Source organism: Diuraphis noxia, unplaced genomic scaffold (assembly GCF_037042655.1).
Source record: "Diuraphis noxia isolate RWA-SAM2 unplaced genomic scaffold, SU_Dnox_SAM2 contig0003, whole genome shotgun sequence".
Lineage (NCBI taxonomy): Eukaryota > Metazoa > Arthropoda > Insecta > Hemiptera > Aphididae > Diuraphis > Diuraphis noxia.
Window position 1 is genome coordinate 79081570 of NW_028301713.1, and position 25180 is coordinate 79106749.

At 27.0% G+C, this 25180-nt stretch overlaps 1 protein-coding gene across 2 annotated transcripts in view; it reads right to left on the reverse strand.

The window, feature by feature from the left end:
- LOC107163285 (sodium/potassium/calcium exchanger 5-like) overlaps positions 1-18382 on the reverse strand; it is a 44838-nt gene extending 26456 nt beyond the window's left edge. The window contains exon 1 of one of the 2 annotated variants that reach the window (XM_089224409.1): positions 18142-18382. In XM_089224409.1, the coding sequence (XP_089080535.1) occupies positions 18142-18277 (136 nt within the window). In that variant the 5' untranslated portion in view covers positions 18278-18382. The remainder of the gene's footprint in view (positions 1-18141) is intronic. The other variant, XM_089224410.1, reaches the window with a different exon arrangement.
- Between the last annotated feature and the right edge of the window lie 6798 nt (positions 18383-25180).

Sequence of the window (25180 nt, forward strand, 5' to 3'; positions counted from 1 at the left end):
TACATTTATTACAAATCATACAACATCTTAAATACTTATGTAGTAGTTAATATTACAAAACTATTAACACTATGTCGTAAAACCAATTGCATCATAATTATAATATGCAGTATTACAAATCATTTAAATAAAGATTTCATTAAATGCGATTTCATTGCTCCACTCTAATTCCTCCTAAATTCGACCAAAATCTTCAAATGCTTATAAATTTTATAGTTTCGATCCATACCCAATATTCGTATAACAGTTCAGGGATGATACTTTAAAATAATATGATCACTGATTGTTATGTAATATAAAGGTCTAATTATTATTCTCATACTTTAATATTTATGTAAAATATGTGTAAATGTAAATATAGTTTAGCATATTTTATTACCACATAATACAGCAATGTATTAATGTTACCAAGTGGTAAGTATCAAATAAGTTCAAAAACTTGATAATAAAAGAAAAAATAATTTTGGCTTTATTCATAATACGGAACTTGATAATACTGTACTTTATTTTTTAGATGATATCATCAAGAAAAGTATTACGGATGATTTACGAGTATTATGCTAGTTTTCATATTAGAACATTGAACTATTACGGACAAAGTAAAAACATTGAATAAAGAGAACAAAACAACAATACGAGTGTATATAGTACCACTATAGTACCTACTATTGATATTTTTGCGAACACTCAAATATAATGGGTTTCTAAGTAATGCATTCAAATAAAGTTTTAACTTAGGTTTATTTTTATTTAAAAAATGATACGTATATGTATTTCTCATGCAACTAATGGTGAAATTTAAAAAAAAATACTCTTTAATTTTTGATTGTAGCTTCCATTGAACATTTACACAATGTCACCTATGTGTCGCTAAAACATTACATAATTATTATTAACATGTCCCAGTGGTGACATTATTTAAAAATGACAATATGAAAAAATTAGCACAAATAAGCCGCGCTTGAGAAGACGTGTAATTTGTTCCAGAATAGTATAAATTAACCGCTTTTGGTTGTGCGTACATTATATTATTATGTCGTCCTTGCAATAATGGCTCTAGTTTCCGTAAATGAAAAGTATATTATACGCTTTTACTGTGGCCACCACAATCTTGAAACTTAACAAATCAATTGTCTGCTCATTGTTTTTGTGTATTTTTGTACACACCTATAAAATAATTGAGTTGTTTAAAATGGTAATGAAACAGAGGAGGGTCACATAATGCGTTGTGGTGGCCATGGCCGGTGGGAAAACCAGCAGAGGTAAGCTGTAGTGCGCTCATGATATTTGAAGATTGCAATGACAGTATTGGATTCAAGAAGTTACGAATGAATTACAAAAATACACGCTTACAATGATTGGTAAAAAAAAAAAAAATAACATTATTATCTACTGATGAGTGATGAGTAATGATGGTGATGGTTATATAATCGTGAAATAATATAGGTACATCATCTATGAACTTTTTCACTTGAAAACGTTATGAATAATATATTATTTTCGAATATTGACACGATGAAAAATAAAACAACAGCTTATCTATTCTATGAGTTTATTATGTATCTTTAAAATAATTTAAAATAATATCAACGTGCAATGAATAATCAAATATATTAAAAACAGCATCAAGTACCGTAACTAGGGTTACCAAATAATTCTTTCACTCTATTATATAAATGTTTCGTATAATACTGTAGTACTGTACCTATAGTATCTTCCCAATAATTATATATTTCCATGTAAATCAAAAAATATATAAATAATAATAATTATTAATTTAATACTTATTATTTAAAAAAGTTTTGTATATTTTATCTTTCATAATTCCGAGATGCCTCATCGAAAATCTCCGGGGGGTTAAAGTAGGACAACCGGGGTCTTGGCCTCTCAAGAGATTATAGCCCCCCAAGTATTAAGAATAATTTTAACATTTTAGTATGTTTTTTTTGCTTTTATATTAAAAAGAGCTGGGAAATATCTAATTTTTTCCACCCAATGTACAAACTATATACAATTTCCTACCTCCCTCGAAGTTGACAGTTGGAGCATAATATTTTGTACTAGAAAACACGTCTTTAGACAAAAAATAAAATTAAAACGCGCATCGTTGTGAAATCCGTTAGTTCATCGCCAGAAACAAAATTGTTTGTATTAAAATTACTTTTGGGAAAATTTTTTTTGAAAATTATTTAACTGAACTACTTATTTTATGAAAATGAGATTGTAAGTAGGTATCTTATCCACACACATTCTCTCTCGTAGTCTCGTGTCCCTCATTCTTGCTCACTCCCTGTATCTCGTAGATAAAATAAACATTTTCAAAAGTATGAAAGTTATAAATATTAAAAGTATTCAATACTACACTTTAGAAAGCATTATTTTTTCAGTTATGCTCAGTATTTCAAAAATTGGTATAAAGATTTATTATGCGGGTGTGTGCAAATCATTTAATCACACATTTATGATAGACGACAAAGTGTTTGATAAATATTTAAAATACTATGTTCAAATTACAAAGCATAACCTTGTCCAACCCACAGTTGTATTTCTTTATTTTGAAATAAGACATCAAACATGATGGATAATAATATGGTAGGTATACTTACCTATTATTATTATTTATTAAATTCATAGAGTATTTTTTCTATTTTTTTTTAAACTTTGCATGGAACAATGGATGTAGATATTCGTTTTACAATGATGTGGTATTTTTTATTTTATCTATGTGTGTTTATTCTCCGGAGAATTAAAAATGTTTTGATTTTGGTCATGGCTGATCTAAGAAGAAAATTGAATCTATTTCAGTTGTTTTTTAGGAGGTTAAAAGTAAAAATTCACTGCACTTTTCTTAATAATTGGAAAACACCAAAGAAAAAATTATATTTCCACATACCTGTAAATTTTAGATTATTTATGGATTTTATGATTATTAAAAAGGAATATTATTATCCTTATACATATGTTATTAACACTAAATGTTTGTAAAGGAGTTTTCTGAAATTGGTATAATTTTTAAATTCATCAATAATCAGTATATTCGTAAAATTGATTTGATATTATCAAATTGGTAAAGTTATATAGGTATATATAATATAAATATAAATATAGGATATAAGATCTATCGCCTTACAATAACTTAGATATTTATTATCTAATAGTTAACTTAAAAACTCTAAAATGTTCAAAGTTAATGAAGTTGAGCCTAATTTGTTTCGAGCTAACTTGCTTAACAAAAATTATATTAATTCAAATATACAATCGCACATTATCAAAACAAAAACTAATTGGTGCATTTTAGAACGATTTCTGAACGAAGTGATGAATGTATTGATTTTACAATGATGTGTGTCTGTGTTTTTGGTGTGTCTGTGTACAGTATAACTAGTCGAAATAATGATTCAATTTCAAACTTTGGGGTTGGTTTCTGATATAAAAGTGAATATCCTTGGTCCATTATAGAGGTCAAAAGTAAACATTTTCCAACAGTTTTCAAAAAAATCAAAAAAAACATGCAATTTTCAAAAATTTTCGACCTAAGTTAAACTTATCATAGGCATTTGAAATTTTCGATCATTATTAGTTTTTTTTAAATTAATATCGATAAAAATGTATTTGTTAGGCAGAAAAGCTTGAAAATTTAATACAAGGCTCTTAACATATTGTGACAATAGCAGTTGAGAAGTAAAAGAAATTCATAGTCACAATTTTTTTTTATTAGCATTCAAAGTTTGAATTTTGACAAAATACGTAAAAATCACAAATATTCACAAATTATTTTAAGCTAGAAATTCATAAAAAATTTTCTTTTTAAATCTAATATTTAAAAATTTAATACAAGATTCCTTACAAGTTTTTCAATCTTTATCACAAATAAAAAGTCCACCGGAAATTCAAATTAAATTTTTATAACATTGGATTTCACTGGATTTCACATTTAGCGATTTCCTTATTTTGGTGTGACTCTAAAACAAATAACCACAGATACTAGAAATTTTCTTTGAATGTTTATATAGGCATTTTCTATATTTAATAAAATTTTCAAAATATTTAGATTTGTTTTGAGCTGTTTACTGACATTTTAATTTTTCAACTTTTTTAGTTTTTTTTCTATAAATATCAATAAAAATTTATTTGTTCGGTAAAAAAGTTTGAATTAAATTATGAATTTAAAATTGTATATAAGGCTCCTAACATATTTTTACAATAGCAGGTTAAAAGTAAAAGAAATATACTAGCACAATTTTTTTTTTACAAGCATTCAAACTTTAAATTTTGACAGCATATGTAAAAATCAAGAAAATCACGAAAAATCGCAAATTATTTTAAACTAGAAATTCATAAAAAGTTTTCTTTTTAAATCTAAGATTTGTAAATTTTTAATAATCCATAATATATCCTAGACAGATAAACCGTCTTCGCTCAGAATCGTTTTTCGTATACAATGATATAATATCATTGGATTCAAATTTAATTCTATCCATTACAGTAACCCACTTGTAACCTACTGAAAAGCAGAGCGACATCCACGACTTACCCGCCTTTTTTAAAATTTAAACCCGTCAACTGGGTAAGTAGGTAAACAATTTTAAAATTATATTCATAAAAAAATGTTTCAGTTATACTGGTTATTAAAAAATTATAACTATGAAAATATTTTACTGAATCTCTTGATTATTGAATATTTCTTTATGTTTATAAAGGAACATTTTTGTATGTTAAAATAAAAGAAGAGTCAAAAATGACAGACAAGTGGGTACCACTCTGTTGTACTTGTAGAAAATGTCATTGTATTGGATTTGCTATATTTAAATTCAATGATAATGATAAACCATTAAATACGAAAAACGATTCTGATACGTTGTTTCATCCTAGCATTATCATTAAATATAAAATAGGCAATCAAATATAAAAATTAATGAAAAATAAATAAAAAGATTATAACTAGTAGACTTTTGAATTAAAATAAAATCTGAAAAATACATCTTGGGTTATAAAATGGCGATGGAGTATTTCAGGAGAGTATATAAAATAATAAATTTATTTATTATTAATTTATTTCACTGAGTAAATAAAAATAAATATAATTAGTATTATTATCATGATATTATCTGTATAATTATTGGGTATATATTTTTCCACATAATAATATACTAATATATACCATATACTTAATAAATAATTATCATATACATTGTAATAAATATTTAATGGACATACCTAATGAATTGGGAAGGGTTAACTTATGCTTATAACAGTTATAACTTATAAGTTACATAGGTATAACAAAATTCATTACTGTTTATATTAAAAATCATTAGGTAAGGAGATAAATATGTATATTAAAAATGCATCATATTTCGATATTTTAAATGTCGTAATTACTTATTGAAATGTTAAATATTAATAATAAGTGTTTATATTTTGCAACCAAATATAACACAGCCATATGAAACAAAATAAAATATAAGTATTAAATAGAGTAAGTATAATAATATAATAAATTAATAACTAATAAGTAATTATAAGTATCTAATTATGACATTATTGATTAAATTATTAATACCAAGATTTTTTTTAAATATATACCCAATTGATATGCAATTATAATAATATGATCTGATATACTAAAACAAATATTTATGATAGTATTGAACATAAGAACATATTATTTTGAAAACTAAACTTTGAAGGTTTCAACATTATTGATTATATTTATAATTTATGCAATTTTAGCCATAAGTAAATTTTGTATAATAATCTAATACTATCTCAATTCTTAGATAAAGCCTATTAAATATGTAACTAATGAATTTATCGTACATAATAAAACCACTAAACCAAAAAGTTCTCTATGTACTGAAATCTCAGCTATGGTATATATTATTACCATACCAACTGGTAACTTGTGTTGGTATTTGGTAAATACTAAATAGGAGTTGTGAGTTTCATTTATATATTTATATGAAATCAATTTTATGAATATACTGATTAGCGATAACACTGATGACACATAATATTTGGTGGTATTTTCATATAAATAAATTGTAGAGGATGATTTTAATAGGTAGGAGTGTCGAGTTCATCATATAATATGCGAATCGCCATGTTCTCTCGTGAAATAGTGAATAGCTTTATATTGATATTAAATGATATTAGGTACTATATTATATAATATTAGCTGAGCTAAATTGTTTTATATAATATTAGCTGCGAAAAAAAAAATTGTGATACTTAACTCCTTTTGGTACCTATGGTAACTTGTTATGGAAACAATATATTTTAAGTGTAAATCGTATTATATATTATTATAATTCAAAGCTATTCTGCCCGGCGTTGCCCGTGAGACTAGCTTGTGATTATACGAGCAGTATATTATTATCTGATGTGTATATATGTATAATCATCCCGTGCAATGCGCACCTACGCAAGTGTGTGAATAACTCTAAGTTTCAAAGTTATACCAAGTTTGTCGTTTTTACTTAATTCAATCTCCTATGGCAGGAACAACTATTTGATGTGTTAACAGGCCGTTCTTCAATAGAAATTTAAAAATATTTTTAACGCTACACTAAATCTAATAAATTGTTTGAAACAAATAAGATTTCCATATTCTTGCTCTATTTGTACATATGTATAATACGGCAATTATTATTTTTGACCGATGGTAGTATGGTACTGTAGTAGAATTTCGCCGACACTAAGATTTGAAATAACCATATAGGTATAAATACGGTAAATTAACCGCCTCTTTAAAATTATAATTATTTGAAATCTTCATTGCACGCGTATAGACGCGTATAGACTATATTGCAAATATACCCTGAACATTTCAAATCACTATTGCTATCATAGTTCAGGCTGTGCAATGATTAAAAACCATTCAGACATGACTTCTTATTTTATATTTCTCCATTTATATAAAATATGTAATTATTTTTGGATAAATATTAGTTCAACCCATACCGTCAATACAAAAATAAATTACTTATATAGTTTTGTATAAAGTTTAAATAAACAATAAAATATCCTTAGAAAGTTACCTAAATATTATATAGGCTATAGTAGACAGGCCTCTCACTCACAATCGTTTTCCGTATGCAATGATTTATTATTGAATTCAAATGTAACATAACCATTATGGTTTTCAACAACTTATTACAAGGTACACGTCATCATGACAACTACTACCTATATAGCAGAGTAATTTTTGTTGTTGTGACAACTGTAGATGTAATTGTTATTTTTTTAACGAAATATAGTTGGTTTTGCATTGTAAAAACTATTCCATGAAAAATATTAGTATGGAAACTTTTAATATTTCCTATCTAAGTTATGTTATACAATTTGATAAGCAGACGGTAATAAATAGTGATTGCTTTGAATTTAAGAAAAAAATTAATTGAAGTACCCAGATACTTCATATCCAATTCTCAATTATTGTTTCTGGTTATTATTGTAGTATAATTTTCCTAATTAAATTTAACATTTTATTACATAATATATTTTATAAGAATATGCATTCAAGTGTTCAACTTAACATATTATTTACCATATCGAGTTTAAGGTGCAACCATGCAACGCTTTCAAGTATCAAGTGAACTGTGCATTTTTTTTTACTTATACAGTAAAACGTAGGTAACTCTCTTTACAGAAGGTTTGAATTAAGTAACGACGGATTCAATTTTGAAATTTTTGTATTGCGTGACATTTTTTTAAAGTAATTTATTGCCAGTTTTATTCATAGTCGTGTTCCTTTTCTTATTATATTTTACAATATTACATTTTTCCCATTGCTCTCAATTAAAATATTTTGACACACATTTAATTAATTGTTTTTTTATTTACACGTAGGTACCTACCTACATACGTCAAAGTTATTAATTTTATTGGTTTATGAGTTTATATAGCAAAACTAATTTGTTTAGCATTTTTAAAACGTTGATTTCTCAACAGTAAGTTTGAATTATAAAACAATAAATTCAATTTTAAATCTTATTTTGAATTTTACACACAATGGCCTAATTTTTTTTGAAGTTTTTTAAGTCATTTATATATATTATATAACTTACGAAAGCCTAGTTCGGACGCCTAATTTAGCAGAATTCCTAGTGGGCACCAATAGGTTTCTGCCATTCCGGGGTGGGGGATGGCTGCCTCCCTCTCCAGAGTCCAGACACGGTGGCTGCCCGAAGAGAGGTGCCGCCGGTGACCAAGGTTCGAACCTGCGACGGTGCGCGTCGCAGTCTACGCCTTAGAACGCTTGGCCACTCAGTCCTCTAATGGTATATTATATATGTATTATGTAAAGGTATATAAAAAATATTACATAAATAAGGGGGTCCGATACCGTTATTTCTGTCTTCGTTTAATGCACGTGCGACATAGGATTTTAGACATAATCTTTGTCAAATGTACCAATTGATCTAATGTGGTGATAAAAATTCTAAAAATAGATTTGAATTTTTCGTCAAGACTACTTGAGATTGAGATTTTCAGATTTTCGATATTGTCTCCTAAATTCCAAAAAACATTGTATTAAAAATTGTTGTTTTTATATTTTTAGAGAAGTTAAAATCAAAAATGCAGGAAATTTGATATTCAAGTATACTTGGTGAAAAATTTGGTTCATTTGGCAATGTACAAAGCTAAAATCCTATGACGCACATGTTTTACCTAATCAAAAACAGAAAATCCCGGTATCTAATCCCCTTAAGAGGGCGCAACATCAGTTTTTAAGTGAGTTATGATAAATAGTATATAATAAATTGTTAAATAAAAATACTCAGAACTCACTTAAAAACTAAATTATCGTAAAAATACTTCCAACAAAATACAGATAATCTTACCGTAAAGTTCATAGTTAGTCTATTCACTTTAATTTTTAAGCTAACGAAATAAAACGTGAACTGTTGAGCGTAAATTTTCTATGTTACGCGTTTGTAAAACTGAGACAACAAATAAGGGCGTGTTGTGCCCTCTTAAGTATTCCGAAATTTTTCCGAGTCAATACAACATTCAAATCAAGGAACGCTATCAGTTGTCACTACCTGTAATCTTGCCTTATTTAACAAAATTACGTACAAAAAATATTCATAGATTGATTATTTATTTAGTTAATAGCTATTTATGTAGTAAATCATAATATTTTAATCATTTTCATTTGAAGGGTCCTGTACTGTTTAAATTTGTTTGAAACTAATTGCAATTAGTTAATAAAACATAAAACTATGGTTTATTATTAGTGTAATTTGAGTTTATTCGAAACTTTTAAAATAATAATTAGCGCCTAATAATTTTTTGATGTTAAACTTATATATTTACGTTATTATATAATTTATAATTTTTCTAACTATACAACCATCTAAACTCTGATAGAGATATTTTTTAGGATATTAATTGGTAGGTTTATTTTACATTATTCACATTATTACCTACAATACAAGAACACAGTGCAATTAGGTTGTATTGGTTTTCTTTACAAATGAAAATTTTGTTTTTACACACTTTTATGAACGGTTTAAAGACGTAAAGTAATGTTTTAATACACATTTTTTAAATTCGGAGGGCTGTAGAATATGTGTTTCATACGAATATAATGGCATTTTAAATTATACTATGCATTTTAGACTTGAATAGCCGATTCTGGAACACATTTTCATTCGTGAACACGTAGTTAACACTTAGTCGTGTATTAATATATATCTTTACAACAATTAACTGCTCCTTCAGGAATGCGTAATTAATTAAAGTATGTGTTTTAAATAATTTTTACAAAATTCTCATAATATGTTTAACGTTTCTGTAATTCTCATAAAAATTCAGTAATAATATTATTAACCATACAATTATATCAGTCAACCATACATATAAATAACATATATGCCTAAACATTTGCTATTGTTATCAAAGTTGCTAACAAAAATATGGAATAAAACCATATAATACCTATTTCGTAAAAACCCTGATATCGTTTATTATTTTAAAACCTCTTGAATAATTATTACAGACATTGTAATTGATTTATGGATTACACTCGTACGTCATACAAATCACACGCATAGTTTTAAGGGTAATCTTAAAAAGTTATTACATTTAACACTCGTGGATCGTGATAGCTATTATAAGAGTATAATATGGATCAGCTAACACTGTTAAAAGTTATAATATTATAATTATATTGATCTATTTTTTATTTATTATTTTAATTTTAAATTAAAACAAACGGCATTTATGCATAAATACATGATTACTACTAATCTACTTACTAACTATCCAATTTCGTTAACATTTTGAAGAATAATGTATATTGTATATCTTGCAGACTGCAGTAATGAATAGTATGTATTTTTATTTTTTTTTTGGAAATAAGTTTTTTTATTCAATCTGTTAAAAAAAAAAAAGAATAATAAGAACAATTGATGGTAAAGGAATAGTATGTATGAATTAATTAATTAATGGTACCAAATAGTATATAGGCTGTTTCGCTGTTTGGTATAAACACCGAAACAGATCCATTTAATGCATAACAATATGATGAAATAATAAAAATACCCTAACATTGCTACCGCCTAAAATATGCTCAATTAAAAAATAAATAAGTCACGCCAAATTTACTTGGATAACTGTAAGACAAAAGTTAAATTTACGAAAAGATTAAAGACATTAAAAAAAAGCAATCATTTATTAATGTAATATTTGCCAAATTGATGTTTTTTTTAAAAAAAAAAAGAAAAAATAGGATGGACTTCAACATTCAATGAGTTTAAGTTAGCTTCAAAGAGATTAAAGCTAAAAAAAGATTATAAAATTGCCTGTACTACTGCTATAAGTGGCCTATAACTCAAACTGTACAATAAAATGAGCTTGGATGTCTTAAACTTTAGTGTGCATTCTGTTATGTATCGTATTTTATTGGATGTGGTATCTTGACAAGGTGTAAATTTTAACTTTTAATTACTACAATAACTTTTACAACAAACTCGTTGAAGTGTAGTGTTTACCAATAATATTATAAATATTATTAATATTATAAATATTATTAATATTATTAATATTATAAATAGTTTATTAATTTATTCTAAACGTTACTATATTTGCCATACATTGTTTGAACAATTAAGTCTTATTTTTAAACTAGGTTTAAATTCAGATGATTTCATATATTTTATTTTTTATTTTTTTTTTAATAAGAAAATATACAACTATACAATTAAGCACAACAAGTAATAATGATGAAGAGGATTACATAACATGAAAAAATGGCACGATGAAGGAGGGCTCCCAATGAAGCTACCTACTTGGGTATTTTACTAATTAATGGAGGAGGTCTCTAACCCATTTACGTTTGAGCCTTCGTGGGGGGTTGTCAGGGATGTGTTGTAAAGCAAGGTAACTAATGTTGGGGTTTCTATGGGAGCTTAATTTTTTGAGGAGTTTTTGGTAAGCAGTTTTAGTGACTTGGTTTACGTAATTTATTCTCAGGTCAGAGCGAAGGGTTTTGTTACTTACATACCAGGGGGATTTTGTAATAGTGCGAAGGCAGATGGATTGGAATGGTTGTATTTTTTAAATGTTACTTGGGGCGGCGTTACCCCAAAATTGAATACCATAATTTCATAGAGGAAAGGTCAACATTTTGTAAATAAGGATTTTGAGTTTAAGGTTTAATTTTGATCGTAAAAGAAGACGTAGTAGATGTAATCTGGAGTTTAATTTCTTTCTTTTGTCAAATATGTGGTCTTTCCAAGTTAACCTTTTGTCGAAAATGAGTTCTAAGTAATTAACTTGGTTTGTTTGGGGTAATAATTGGTTACAAAGTTTGACTGGTGGACAATTATTTGGGCGAAGGGAGAAAGTAATGTGGCTAGATTTGTTTGTATTAATTTTTATTTTCCATAGTGTGAACCAGTTTTCGAGTAAGTTGAGGTGGTGTTGGAGTTTGAAGCTTGTTATTGTGGGATCAGAATCGGTGGCTAGGATACAAGTGTCGTCAGCAAAAGTATTGAGGATGGTGCAAGAGGTTGCAGGTATATCTGCAGTGTAAATTAGGTATAAAAGAGAAGAAAGATCACTGCCTTGGGGTACACCGGCGTTAATCATAAATTGGTTTGAAATTGAGTTGTTTAGATTTACTTGGAAAGAACGATGAGTGAGATAGGATTTGAGTATTAAATAATATGGGGCTGGAAAGTTTGTTTTTAGTTTGTGGAAGAGTCCGTTGTGCCATACTTTGTCGAACATATATATTTTAACGTTTTAATAATGATGTCTAAAATAAAGAATAGTAGTATAGGTACCTATATAATAATAAATCGAAAGTTTACTATTTTGAGTAAGTAAACGAGTAGTTTATCCGTTGAAAAAAGTAGTTAAAATTTTTCAAATGATTAAAAACAACTTCTAGAATTTAAAAATATCACACTCCGCAATATTGGACCAGTAGTGCATTAAAAATGCCTATTTCAATTTAAAATCATCTATTTGAAATATTTAATGTTAATATTTATGTGAAATATGCTATATTATATATAACTCGTGCGGGGGTTAAGATATTTGTTAATTTGTAATCTCAAAAATGTTATTAAAGTTTTTTATTTAATGACAGATATTAATTGATATGTATATGAATTATGTAAATTATACATTACATATAATACTTTCCATTGTATTGGAAATCGACGTAAAATCGTAGGTTGATTTATTTTTTCAACCCATGTTATATGAGTGTGTTTCAAAGTTTAATTACATTTTTGTAAACATCATTACATCAACATAACAACGTATTATTATACTATATTTAATTATTAAAAATTAATGTCGTGCAATCACAATAATTTATCATGGTTATTGTTTTTTCCCAAATAACCCCAGCTGAATTAATTTCGTATTGATAAAGTACAAATAAAAATTACGAATAATAACAAAATTTATGAACAATATTTTTATTAATCTACGAGTGAACTATTTGCTAAATGTATCCGAATATTTGAGGTGGATAAAACAAAATGAATCGGTACTTAGTAAATAACATTAAATTTACACATATTATAAATACAACGCGACTCACCAAGTATAATCCCTTATTTTTTTACAATAATTCAATTGTCAAAATATGATTTTCAGAATTTTTAAATATACTTGATGATATTTTCAAATTTTTGAGATTTATTGTAATAAATGCTTGAGAAATTTTCTATGGAGTTACAAACTTTTATTTTTTAAATAAGAACCATCCCTTTTTTATTTTAAATTTTTACATAGATAGTTGTATTTAAATTTTGACGAGAGTGTAAATCAAAATTTAAACGAGTAGTTTTTGAGTTAATAAACTTAAGGTATAAAGTATATTGTTAAATATTTAGTCTAGCACTTGTCTAGTCTCAGAAATGTTTAATAATTTCAAAAATGTTAAAAAACTAATGTTAATTATTGTAATTATATTTTAAAATTATAATCATAACCCCGTTTATCTAACACTATTATTATAGAGTATAATCCGTAGTACCAACACAAAGTTTCTTTAAAAATATCCCTACACACGAAAAAATACACCACTGTAAAATCGATACATCCATCGTTCAGCTCAGAATCTAAATTGGAGGAAAAATATTTGGTATATTTTCATTTATAATAAGGTATTTTATATACTGTATATAATTTATAAGATACTATATAGACACCTATATATAATTATATATATACTCTATATTATATTTTAATTAATATTCATTTAAAAAATGTAATTAACTTTCTTATTTAATATTAATATATAATATTATGTTTGCAGATAACTATTTCTTAAAATAACCTACAGTTTACATATTATTATATTATCGTTCAATATAAACATTTGAAATGATGGTCAATATAAGAAAAAGTATAAACCCTTAGGCTTCAAATATTATAAACAATTTATAAGAATAACAATTATAAGAAATAGTCAATACAAACATCGATCACTCTACAAAAATAATATTAATAATAATTTAAAATGTTTTCTTAAATTATGACCACATATGTGATTTAAAAAATAAAAAATATTTTTATACGAAAATGATTATATGTATGTATTAATTATTAAATATATAATTGTAAATGAAAATTCAAAGAAAAAATTGGGATAACCATGCTAAATGAACCACCATGTCCGTGTATTACCCATCGGCCACCACTAGCTACTGCCCACGGTTACAATATATCAAACTGGTATTTTGTTTACATATTCGTTTGTTCTACATACGAGTATATAACTGATACAGCTGTAGCCTGATATTATATTAACTACGCAGGTACTTCCAGATTTTAAACCGGAAAGTATTTCCAAGGTTTTTAACCTCAAGAAACAAAAGTACAAAATACTATTTAAATATACCTGACATAAATTAATGTTTAATTTAATAGTAATCGTTTACCATCAACACTAATAATAACAATAATTAAATCACAAATGGTTTGTTTTATAAGTATAGTCTACATACATATTTGATAGGTACCTATGTAGATAGTTCATAGAGAAACATCAATTATGTAGGTTTTTTATTTCGTATTATATGCTCTTTAATTTTCAAATAAATCCAATGAAATTTCCGCGAATAAAATTGAATTTTAAACATTTTCCAACTCTACTATAGTCTAATATCAATGTAGCATTAAAATTTTTTTTTAGTTGTTTTTTACTTATTAATTTTAGGTACTTACATATGTATACTTTAAGTAGTTAAAACGGAGTATTGAAACAATATATATAGGTCCTTTTCGAGAAACCTAAATATGCCCTACAAATAGTTATTCATCATTAATTATTTATTATTATTTGTAATACTTTATATTATGAACTTAATTTAAAATTTTTTTCGTTGAATTTATTAACATATTAATAAAATTATTATTTATTAATTTTTCACGTATGAAACACTGACAATATTTTGGGGATCGAGCAAATATGTTTCAATTTTTTTGTATGGCCATAATAATTAGTAGAGATGACGAGGTAATAGTTATTGATTATTGACCGATACGTAATTTTTATTTTTATAATTCATTTCTTGGCCATTTAAATACGGGTGAATCGTGAATGGGCGATAAAAGTAGATAAAATATGCAAATTAATACAATCATAGATACAAGTATTTGTTGTATACCGCCATTTATGAGTATTTGATGTAAAAACATCGAGGAACACTCTACAAGAGGTTTAAAGTGCCAATAGACTTATAGACTATATACAATTAATAATCTCAATAGGATTTTATTATTTTTTTTTTTTCAATACTTTGCCCCAGGCTGATTTTAAAGGAAGTAGATTTGCTGACTGGTTTTTATTACGTTCTATCATTAAAAATTGTTATTATATGATAGATATTTTGCTAAATCGATACATATACTTACGCATACATCAAATACGGTGGCAAATCTAGGAATTATAAAAAGGTGGGAAGAGCTATAGAAATAGCTATAGAAAACATTCACATACAAAGATAACAGACATATAAATTAATTAAGTACCTACTCAGAGTTTTAAAAAATGATAAACTATAAAAACTTAAGCTAGGTACTGTTTCATGAGCAAGAAAGGAAGAAAGAAATCATCTGAGGGATGGAAGTGCTTAAGCGCCAATTGCTAAAGCCCATATATTAAAAAATAAAATAAAATTGTGTTTAGGCACATACAGTATTACTATAGTTATGTATATTAATGACCTACTCGTACATGTCAGTTTCACCAAAAATGTTTGAACGCTGTAGGTACATAAAATGATTACATGTAACGTGTGTCAAAAAAGAAAGCATGGCTCGTTAAAAATTATTATTATTCATTTTTAATAACTTCACCTATGCATTAGATGGAGCAGCGAAAGATATTTTTACTTATTATAACCAAGCTACTAAATTGCGTTATGGTCAAAGAGTTATTACACAAGTAATCACTAGTCAGTAGTAAATACATTATATATAGCCTATACACAAAATGGTAGGTATAGAGACAATAATATTATAATATTATGAACAATGTATAATGAACAATTTAACAATGATAAGTTATGATTCATAGCACACTAATTTGTTTTATAACTGTAAAACTCAAATGTATCTAGTTCATAATAGGATATTAATAGAATTTTAATTGTTTTTAAATTCAAAAAAATTTATCGTAAAATATTCTAAAAAGATTTGTAACTGTGGTTGGTGGTAGCCAATAGCTAGGTACCTATCCATATAATCAATAACGCATATTACAATATCAGGTGATATTATTATACTTATCAATTTTCATCACTAAATTATTTAAAATTAGTCTGTGTAAGTAATAAAATAACTAATAAACATATTCTGAATTAAAATTGTTGTACACGTCATAATACTCATTATTTGTAAATATCAAGTCCGTTCTAAAATTATAATTTATACAAACGTATCTACTACCTATCTAATATTATGTTGTGCGGTTTTATAAATATGTTAGTTTACTGAATCGAGTGTTAACTTACAAACAATATAACTATTTTAACGATATTAATTCCTAAGTTATAATGACTCATAGTCTAAAAGCAAATTTTTTCAGGACTAAAACTTTTAGGTGCGTATAGCTTCAAGATACTGTCTAATCATTAATATTCTATTATTTAGCACTGAAAAATTAAAAAATTAAATACGATTTTTTGTATAGGCATAAGTACGAGTGTAAGTATGCTCGCAACATAGTCCAAATTAAACTATTAATATTGATTAGATATACCGGTGTGTAAGAGAATATGAATGATTACAAAATAACTATAAAAATAAATATCTTGTAGATATTATAAAATTAATTTTTTTTGCGCATAAAATATCCACGCCATTCGTTTAAGACATGTCTGCGATAATTAAACGTTCTGCGGAAGCTTGAATACTCAATGGCAATCTGGGTGGCGGAACTGTAAACCTCCGGAATTATAATTTTTATTTTATACGTACGAAACGACAAGAAAATACTTCAGTATGATTTTTATAATTTAATAATTTAAATGAAAACTTGGTTTATGAGCGATAATAATTTTCGAAAAAATTTCATTGTTCCCAATGGCCGATGTCGCCGAGGGCTTATTCTTAATAAAAAAAAAAAAATTTCGAAAAAAATTGGCACTGCTAAGAACTTGTTTGATATTTTTATTTATTTTTTAGGAATTTGAATTTCTTGATTTGTAAGTGTCGTTGTTTTACAGCTATAACTGCCAACGATATAATATAACAATGTGAATATGTTATATAAATATCTTAAAATGATAAATATTACTCTGGCTGCAACTAAGGATAAGACACCGCCCGATAAGTATAACCTAATAAAACCCCTAGCTTCAATTCTGATTCAGATTTTTGGGGTAGGTACCACTAAAGTATGCAGCCGAAAAATATTATATACGAAACCGAGTCTTACCTATTGTCGATCAAAATCGTGGTACACCATCCAACTAATACCTATATGGCTGCATACCTACCTATGAAGTATAAATTCATCAAGGTACCTAAAATATGATCGTATTTTGAACTCAATATATGCTTGTAAATTAAAAAAAAAAAACCTGATAAATAACTACAATTTATTCAGAAATATGTATTATATTATTCTTATATTTTTCAACTTTGGAAAGTAAAATAGAAAATATGGGGGGTAGTGGAGTACTCAAAGTGTAAAAAACTTAATATCATATTAACAAGTTAGCATTTGAAACCACACTATGTCATGTCTCCAGAGTACTTCACAAGCATTTTAAAAACGTTTCGAATGTTCCAACGACAACAATATTTATTTAAATTTTATAATAATAATAATAAAAAAAATGTGTTTGCTCGGAAAATTCATAGGTATTGTTACAGCTTACAAGTACTGAAGTATGTTTCTATATCCGTTTTAATGACTTAAACAAGACGTACAGTATTAACTAGTTTCAAAAACATCAAACAAATCATCGCCGTGGTGTAGGTGTCGCTTAAAAAAAATCACTGCGGTGCAGCTATATAATACAGGTACGTATAACAATAATAATGATAAATAATTCGACATTTTCACCGGAAAACCCGATCGGCGCACATAATATTATCCTGGCACCACTTTGGTATTCTAAACTCGAATTTTTTTTCAAATTTTTTTTTTTTTGCACGTACCTCGGACTGTCGTGGAATCTTCGGCGGGCGACGCGACGGCAGTGGCTGCGTTTGCGTCGTCGTCGTCGGACGACCACGCTGGATGTGCCGAAAACGCGACGAGAACGAACACGATACCCAACACCGGTTTGTACATAATCGCACGTTGGCACAGACTACCGCGCACAACAGTGGCGGCACAATAATAATATTGCGTACCTACCTATCGCCGTCGTGACACGGTTGTTTCAGTCAGTCTCATTAATAACGACGCCTTCCACCGTCGTCGTCGTCGCGTCGGGTCGGGTCGCGCGCGCCGCCGAATCACCGCGGCCGCAGACAGGTAGTCGCTACATCGTCGCGCCCCGAGGCCCTGCTAGCCAACAGTGCCCGCCGCTCGGCATTCGACGGTGCGCAGTCCGGCGATTGTGGGGGGAGTGGAAAAACGGGGTATTGTCGCCAATAATGAACTATAATTTTACTATCACACTTGGATGGTTGTATAATATCACTGTAACATGGTCTGTATTATATTATAGCTAGGTATAAGTGGTATGTTTTTTTTTTTTTTTTTTATTAGCTTCCAGTAAAAACTATTATAGCTCGACAATTATATAAGTACATGATATAGATACAAAGACAGTGTGGTGTTACAAAAGCATATATTTACAATGGTATAGATAAGAATAGAGAAATTATACATTGAGAAGAGTCTTGGTAATTTATATAATATTAATTAATGATATAAGAGTAATGAAAAACAATCGTAAATTATAATGAGCGCATAGTTAATTTGATAATGATAATATATAATATATAGTGGTATGTTATTATGCTATATTAGTATGCATAGCCTCTTTTCAGTATTTAATATGGGTGGGTATAGGTGGAGGGGTGAAGTGGCCCTCTGGAATACCGAAAAAAAAAATCCGGTGGCCTGAAAATAATGAGAATAGTATAGAGTAATGAGTGAAATTTTTTATCTATAATATAAGAAGACGAAATCGAATTTAATTGATTATTCTTTTAAATATTATTTTCGATATTTTAAATTTAAATTATGACCATTCAATATAAATTTACCGTAACCTGCATACACGTACGTAAACTCCCACATCAGTCCAGTACACACTATTTACTTTAATAACTTTCACTGTAGCCAAGTATTCACGAAAAACTGACTAAAAAGTACGATGAACAATGAACACTAGGAAAATTTCTTGTTAATGTCCATCTAGAAAAAAGTAGGTACTAATGTCGGGGAAAAAATTAAATTATTAAACAAATTATTATTGTAAGTAAAACAAATATAGTTTTACCTAAAGTTAAAACGGTTTATTCTTTATAAATTAGTGTATTAATTTTAATATTAGAACATATTAAATAAATTAATATATTACATAAAAGCAATAATGATTATTACAATTTGGCTATTGCATTTTAGATTTCAGTCATTAGTTTTATCAGTAAAATATATACATATAGCCATATAGGTACTTACACAATTATTTATTTTAGTATTTGTTATTTACCTACCTATATACATTTAAATAAAAAGTTAGATAAAATACAATTTCAAAACATCAAGAGATGAAAAGTTTGAATGGCCTGGAGGAAATTAATTTTCCTGGCCTGAATTTTTTCTCTTTTCACCCTTGTATAGGTGGCATATTACGCTAAATTGGCATGTACCTATGCGTATTGTTAATATTGGAATTTGGAGGTGATCATGCGATGTGCATGATACAGACTGCAGAGTCCGTAGTCGCCACAACATCACAACTACAGTGGGGTTGATAGCCATATAATTCGCATTTTTAAGTGGCTTTTATGTATCTAATATGGAATGTAAACAACATAGTTGTTTTTTCCCGTCGATTCACGACCACAATAACATTAATATGTATAAACCGACTTTCGATTGCACCGTCCGCATTCTCGTAGCGTGAACGAGTTTTCCGTGTTCTCATTCAAATCGCACCACAACAATATTATACGTCATGTATGATTATTTCAATTTTAAATTGATTTTAATATTAGAAAATATTTGGACATGCCGTTTTTATAATTATAATATGCACTTGAACAAAAAATTTTCTGAGGACTCGCAGAATTCCTCAATGGCTTAATCGATAATCCTATTTTGATAAATGGAGTAAAAAAATAAAATTCGTATAAATTTGAATGTGAAGTGTCTATTAAAGATTATGCAATTTCTCTAATGGTCTATCTCCAAGAACCTAGGGTAGACCAATACCACATACACATTTATTAACTTGATAGGCACTATAAAATATGCTATTGGATATACTTTTACACGAAGGCATCGGCTTAGCATTTCCCATCTACATAAATTAAAATCTACAATTTTATAAGCTTAAAATGACTTTCAGGGCGAGCCATTGTCAGACTTCTAGATCGACAGTCGAGTGTGATAGATTAGGTAGGAATAAGAGGAAGAACATAATTGATCCTATATTTAGAGTTTGCTAGCTTATTTTTAGCTAGTATTAGATGTATTTATAAAATAAACTGTAGATTAAATTTTCATTTGTGATCGAAACATGAATAATTTATTTTATGCAAGTAGTGGCTGAGGATTACAGTTATTTTTAAATTTTACAATAATGAATTGAGTATACACACATTATTAGTTATCTTGAGTTTAGAAAATGTTTGTGTTCTACAAATTTCATTAAAAATAATTAATTATAACATGAATACTTATCCATTTTCTTTTGAAATTACAAGTTATGTATTTTCTGCACTGTAACCACTAGACTATTATTGCTTATAAATAGCATTACTATTATAGTTATTCGTTACATGTGTTGTACCTACTTATTTTTAGGTTGAATTAACTTATTTATATTGTTTATTGATTATATTATTATTATTAATTGCATACTAGGCACAATTGGGAGGAATCAGATCTCGCTTTTTTTCAAAAAGAATATATTATTATTGAGATGTATGAAATGACGAGTAACGTGCAATGTGCATTGTAAAAATAATAGTAGTTAAGCAAAGTTAATGATGGTCAAATATTATATTTATATCCCAGTATCTGAATCTGAAACTAAAATAAATTATCTAGCCAGAAGCGTCTCTCAGCTTACATTTAGGTATCTACCTGGCTATACATAAATTGAAATTTGAAATCGGTCATAGTTAAAAATTAACATATTATGTTATATTCAATATCATAATATTAAATAAATTACATGTATATTGAGTAATTACATTATTTACAGTATGAAGTAAGGTATCCTATGTATAATATTATAATATTGTTTGCTCTGATTATTATGCATAATCAAGGTTAGAAGAAACAGTAAAATAAATTTATGTAATAATATCATACCAATTACCAGGTAGATACAGAAAATATATTTTTTTTGTTTTAAACATACTTAATTTAATTGTATTACCATGAAACAATAATTATTTGTCTACACGACTACACATCCAACTATAGTTTATTTTAAGTGGATATTCTTCATAGGTAAAAGGAAGTTAATTTTTATATTTGTGTAAATAACAAATTCTGGACATGGTTAGAATGATTTTTAGTCATAACTTGTTTTCAATCATTTAACATATACGAGTATGTAGAGGTATTATCTCGAATTTAACGTACAGTAGTATTATAGGAGTGACTTGTTAGAGAACTAAACTAAATATATAATAATAATAATAATAATAATATATTATTATTTAGTTTTTAGTTAGATAATTAAACAACTCCCAGTCAAGTGCCACTCACTCAGGGCCGTCCCTAGGCAAGGGTGAGCGGGGCCCACGCCCCGGGCCCCGCGCTTTGGGCTTCTCATTTAGGCCCCGCGCTCACACACATGAAAAATCCCAAGTTTTCTTTATTATAAGTACAACAATTTCCATAATATATTACATATTATTTAATTTGAAATTTTATTAATTAAATTAAATTAAAACGAAAAAATTAAATAATATTAATAAAGTAAGCAAAACTCTGCAAAATGAAAAAATTTCAATTGATTTTGCTGTAAACAATTTGAAAGGCCTGAAACAGTTTAAGTATCGTGAAAATGGAAAAGTTAATTTTTAATTATTGTTATTTCTGTCGTTACCTATAGTAAATAATGTTAACAATCTATTATAAAAATATACAGCAATTTAATCATTGATAATGTATACTTGTGTTTGGTGCAAAATGGTTATGTGAGGTACTGGTAAAGATAATAGGTAAAAATACTTTACATACTGAATAAGGGTTGCCTGCAAAAATGTAAATGAGTATGAATTTTTTTCTTGTGGGCCCCGCTAAAAGAGTTTTTGCCCCGGGCCTCTGAGTCGGACTCACTAGTGGGTGGCTTCTTATCTCATCTAATAATGTTATTTATAGCTCTTAGCATATATGCTTATTGTGCAGATTGTATATATTATTTTTAAAATAAAAAAGAAGTATTATAGGTAATGCATTTTTACGGGAAATATTAAAAACTTAATATATAAACTATTCATCTTTGATTTTTGCTTTCGTCAAAAATGTAACGTATTAACGTTTTATGTATAAATGTATTGTTAAGGATATGATATATTTTTTAAAATAATTTGTATATAACTAATCTGCTTCACATCTACTTGTTGTGCCAAAGTGGTAAAGATTGTAGATTGCATATAAAAATATAAAAAAAATCTTTAATTTTGATATAGAAAAATAAAACAACTTTGTTTTAGCAGTTGATAATGATTAAAATATTATCTATTTTTGTACACATAATTATGAAGATTACTTCTTAAACTATCAAAAAAAGAGTTACCTAATATGAATTTTGTTTTATCACATAAAAAAACGTATTGCAATGATGCTCACTTAAATATTATTAAAATTTAAAGGTAACTTTTTTTTATTCATATTTATTTGTTTAGTTAATCTTTATACGACTTAAACAAATACGCGATATGAATAACCTCACACAAATCTTTGGAACTCATGACATATGAATATATGTATAAATATAATAATATATTTCAAGAGTTTTTCTCCTGACATAGTAAAATTAAATCGACAATCGTTTCAAAATTCGGAAATAATAACGATTTTCTCATATGTTTTCATTAGTTAACAGTCGTGACATTATCTATAAATTATGTTTCACAATATCCAACGAAGATTGCTGTTTTATAGAAAAACATCGCTTGAAAAAAAACGTTTTGTTTTTTTACTAACAATATGGCAATAGACAATGATCAGAATATTAATGTCTCCGAACAATAAGATTTTATGAACGTTTCCAGGATACCTGATCAGTGTTCTCAATCCACGAAATAATGTAATATAGCCTAGGTCTATAACGAAAACTTTTATTTTACTAAGATTATACTACTATTGTCACTATAATGATCAGTCTGATCTCCTGATAACCTATATTAACTGATGTTTTAGGATGTATAAATTTAAAGGTGTCTATTTATGTTATTTTATATTTTACTGTTTTAATCTATTTATCTTATATTCAAACCGATTAAATGCGATGTGATAAGATATTCGTTTAAACAAACTAATCGCAGCTAGCCACAATAGGTAATAAGAAGGATGTCACAGAACGATTTTTTCATTAAATAAGTATCAAATTAAATTAGAAAATAATTTAAACTTGGCTTATTTATTACTTTTATGGGTCCGCCAAGGTGTTCAATGGGGCTCATAATTATCTTCTCAAAATGTAAATAAAAAGAAAAATAGTATAAATTGGCATAGTTATTGACAAGAATATTTTTCCTCTGTAAGAAAAATTGAGAAATCATAGATATGTGTAAAGTGCTGTGAGGAATATCTTGTACGCATTTAATGAATTAAGAAATAAAGATAAATGTTTAAAACAAGTAATTGTTGATTTGCGTTTTTATGGAGGCTTGGTGGCATATAACTGAAATTGACTAACCAAAAGTTGAAAATACATTTTTAAATAGATTTTAAATATTAATAATAATTTATTATTACATAATATATAATGGTATATGTGGTATATGTTCCAAATAATAATTTGTTAAATAAATATTTTTTGTTCGTAAACGTTGATTGTTATTTAATTGCATTATCTTACTTATAAAGTTTTATGATTAAATAGAATTATTATATTTTATCATATGTTTAATATTATATTATTTATTTTAATGTATTCTTCCAAAGATGCATAAGATAGGTAATTAAACATTAAAATAGACTGTGAACATAAATAATAAATGATGAAAGATAAAAATTGTAACGTCAAAGCAAGCGTAATTTTATAGGTTTATTATTTTATCTTAATATACCTAGGTAAGTATAATAAAAAATAATATGCAAATTCTGCATATTTTATTTATAATGCCAAAAAAGTCTCCGTATACTTATAACGATAGTAACTGCTATACACTCAGTTATTAGGTCTCAGTCATTTTCACTTCAAAAATATCAAGGATAATGACATAACTAATTGTTTAGAGTACACAAAGTATATGCGTGTAGTAATGTAATCCACATTATATAAATATATTTCTTTATAATGTTATACATAATATTATCCAATATCCTAGATTCAACATTAATAGCTAGCTAGGTAGGAGGCGCCTAACATAACTAGATATTTATTTGGAAATAATATCAATAATAAATAATACCAAAATAATCACATAGGATTATTTTAATCGTTAGCTTTATTGAATTAAATTTTAGTTTTTGTTGTATTAGTGTATTTTTAAGTTGGTTTCGCTGAAAATAAATATTTCTTTCATAAAACATCATACTGACGCACAAGGCACAACACTACATGTTTTACGTTATGAAGATTAATAATTATGAAGATTTCAAGATTGTTGTAGGTATATCATTTTATCTTAAAGTTCAAATATCATCCTCATCCTTACAATGATCAAGAAAGTTTATTTGATATTATTATAAAATAAAATAGGTAACCGGTCATTCACATCATATCATTGTATAGTGTATAATGTATTGTTTTATTTATGCTTAACATGTTATGTTATTATGAGCAACTTGTCTTTAACGACAATACCAATCTTACCAACTATCATG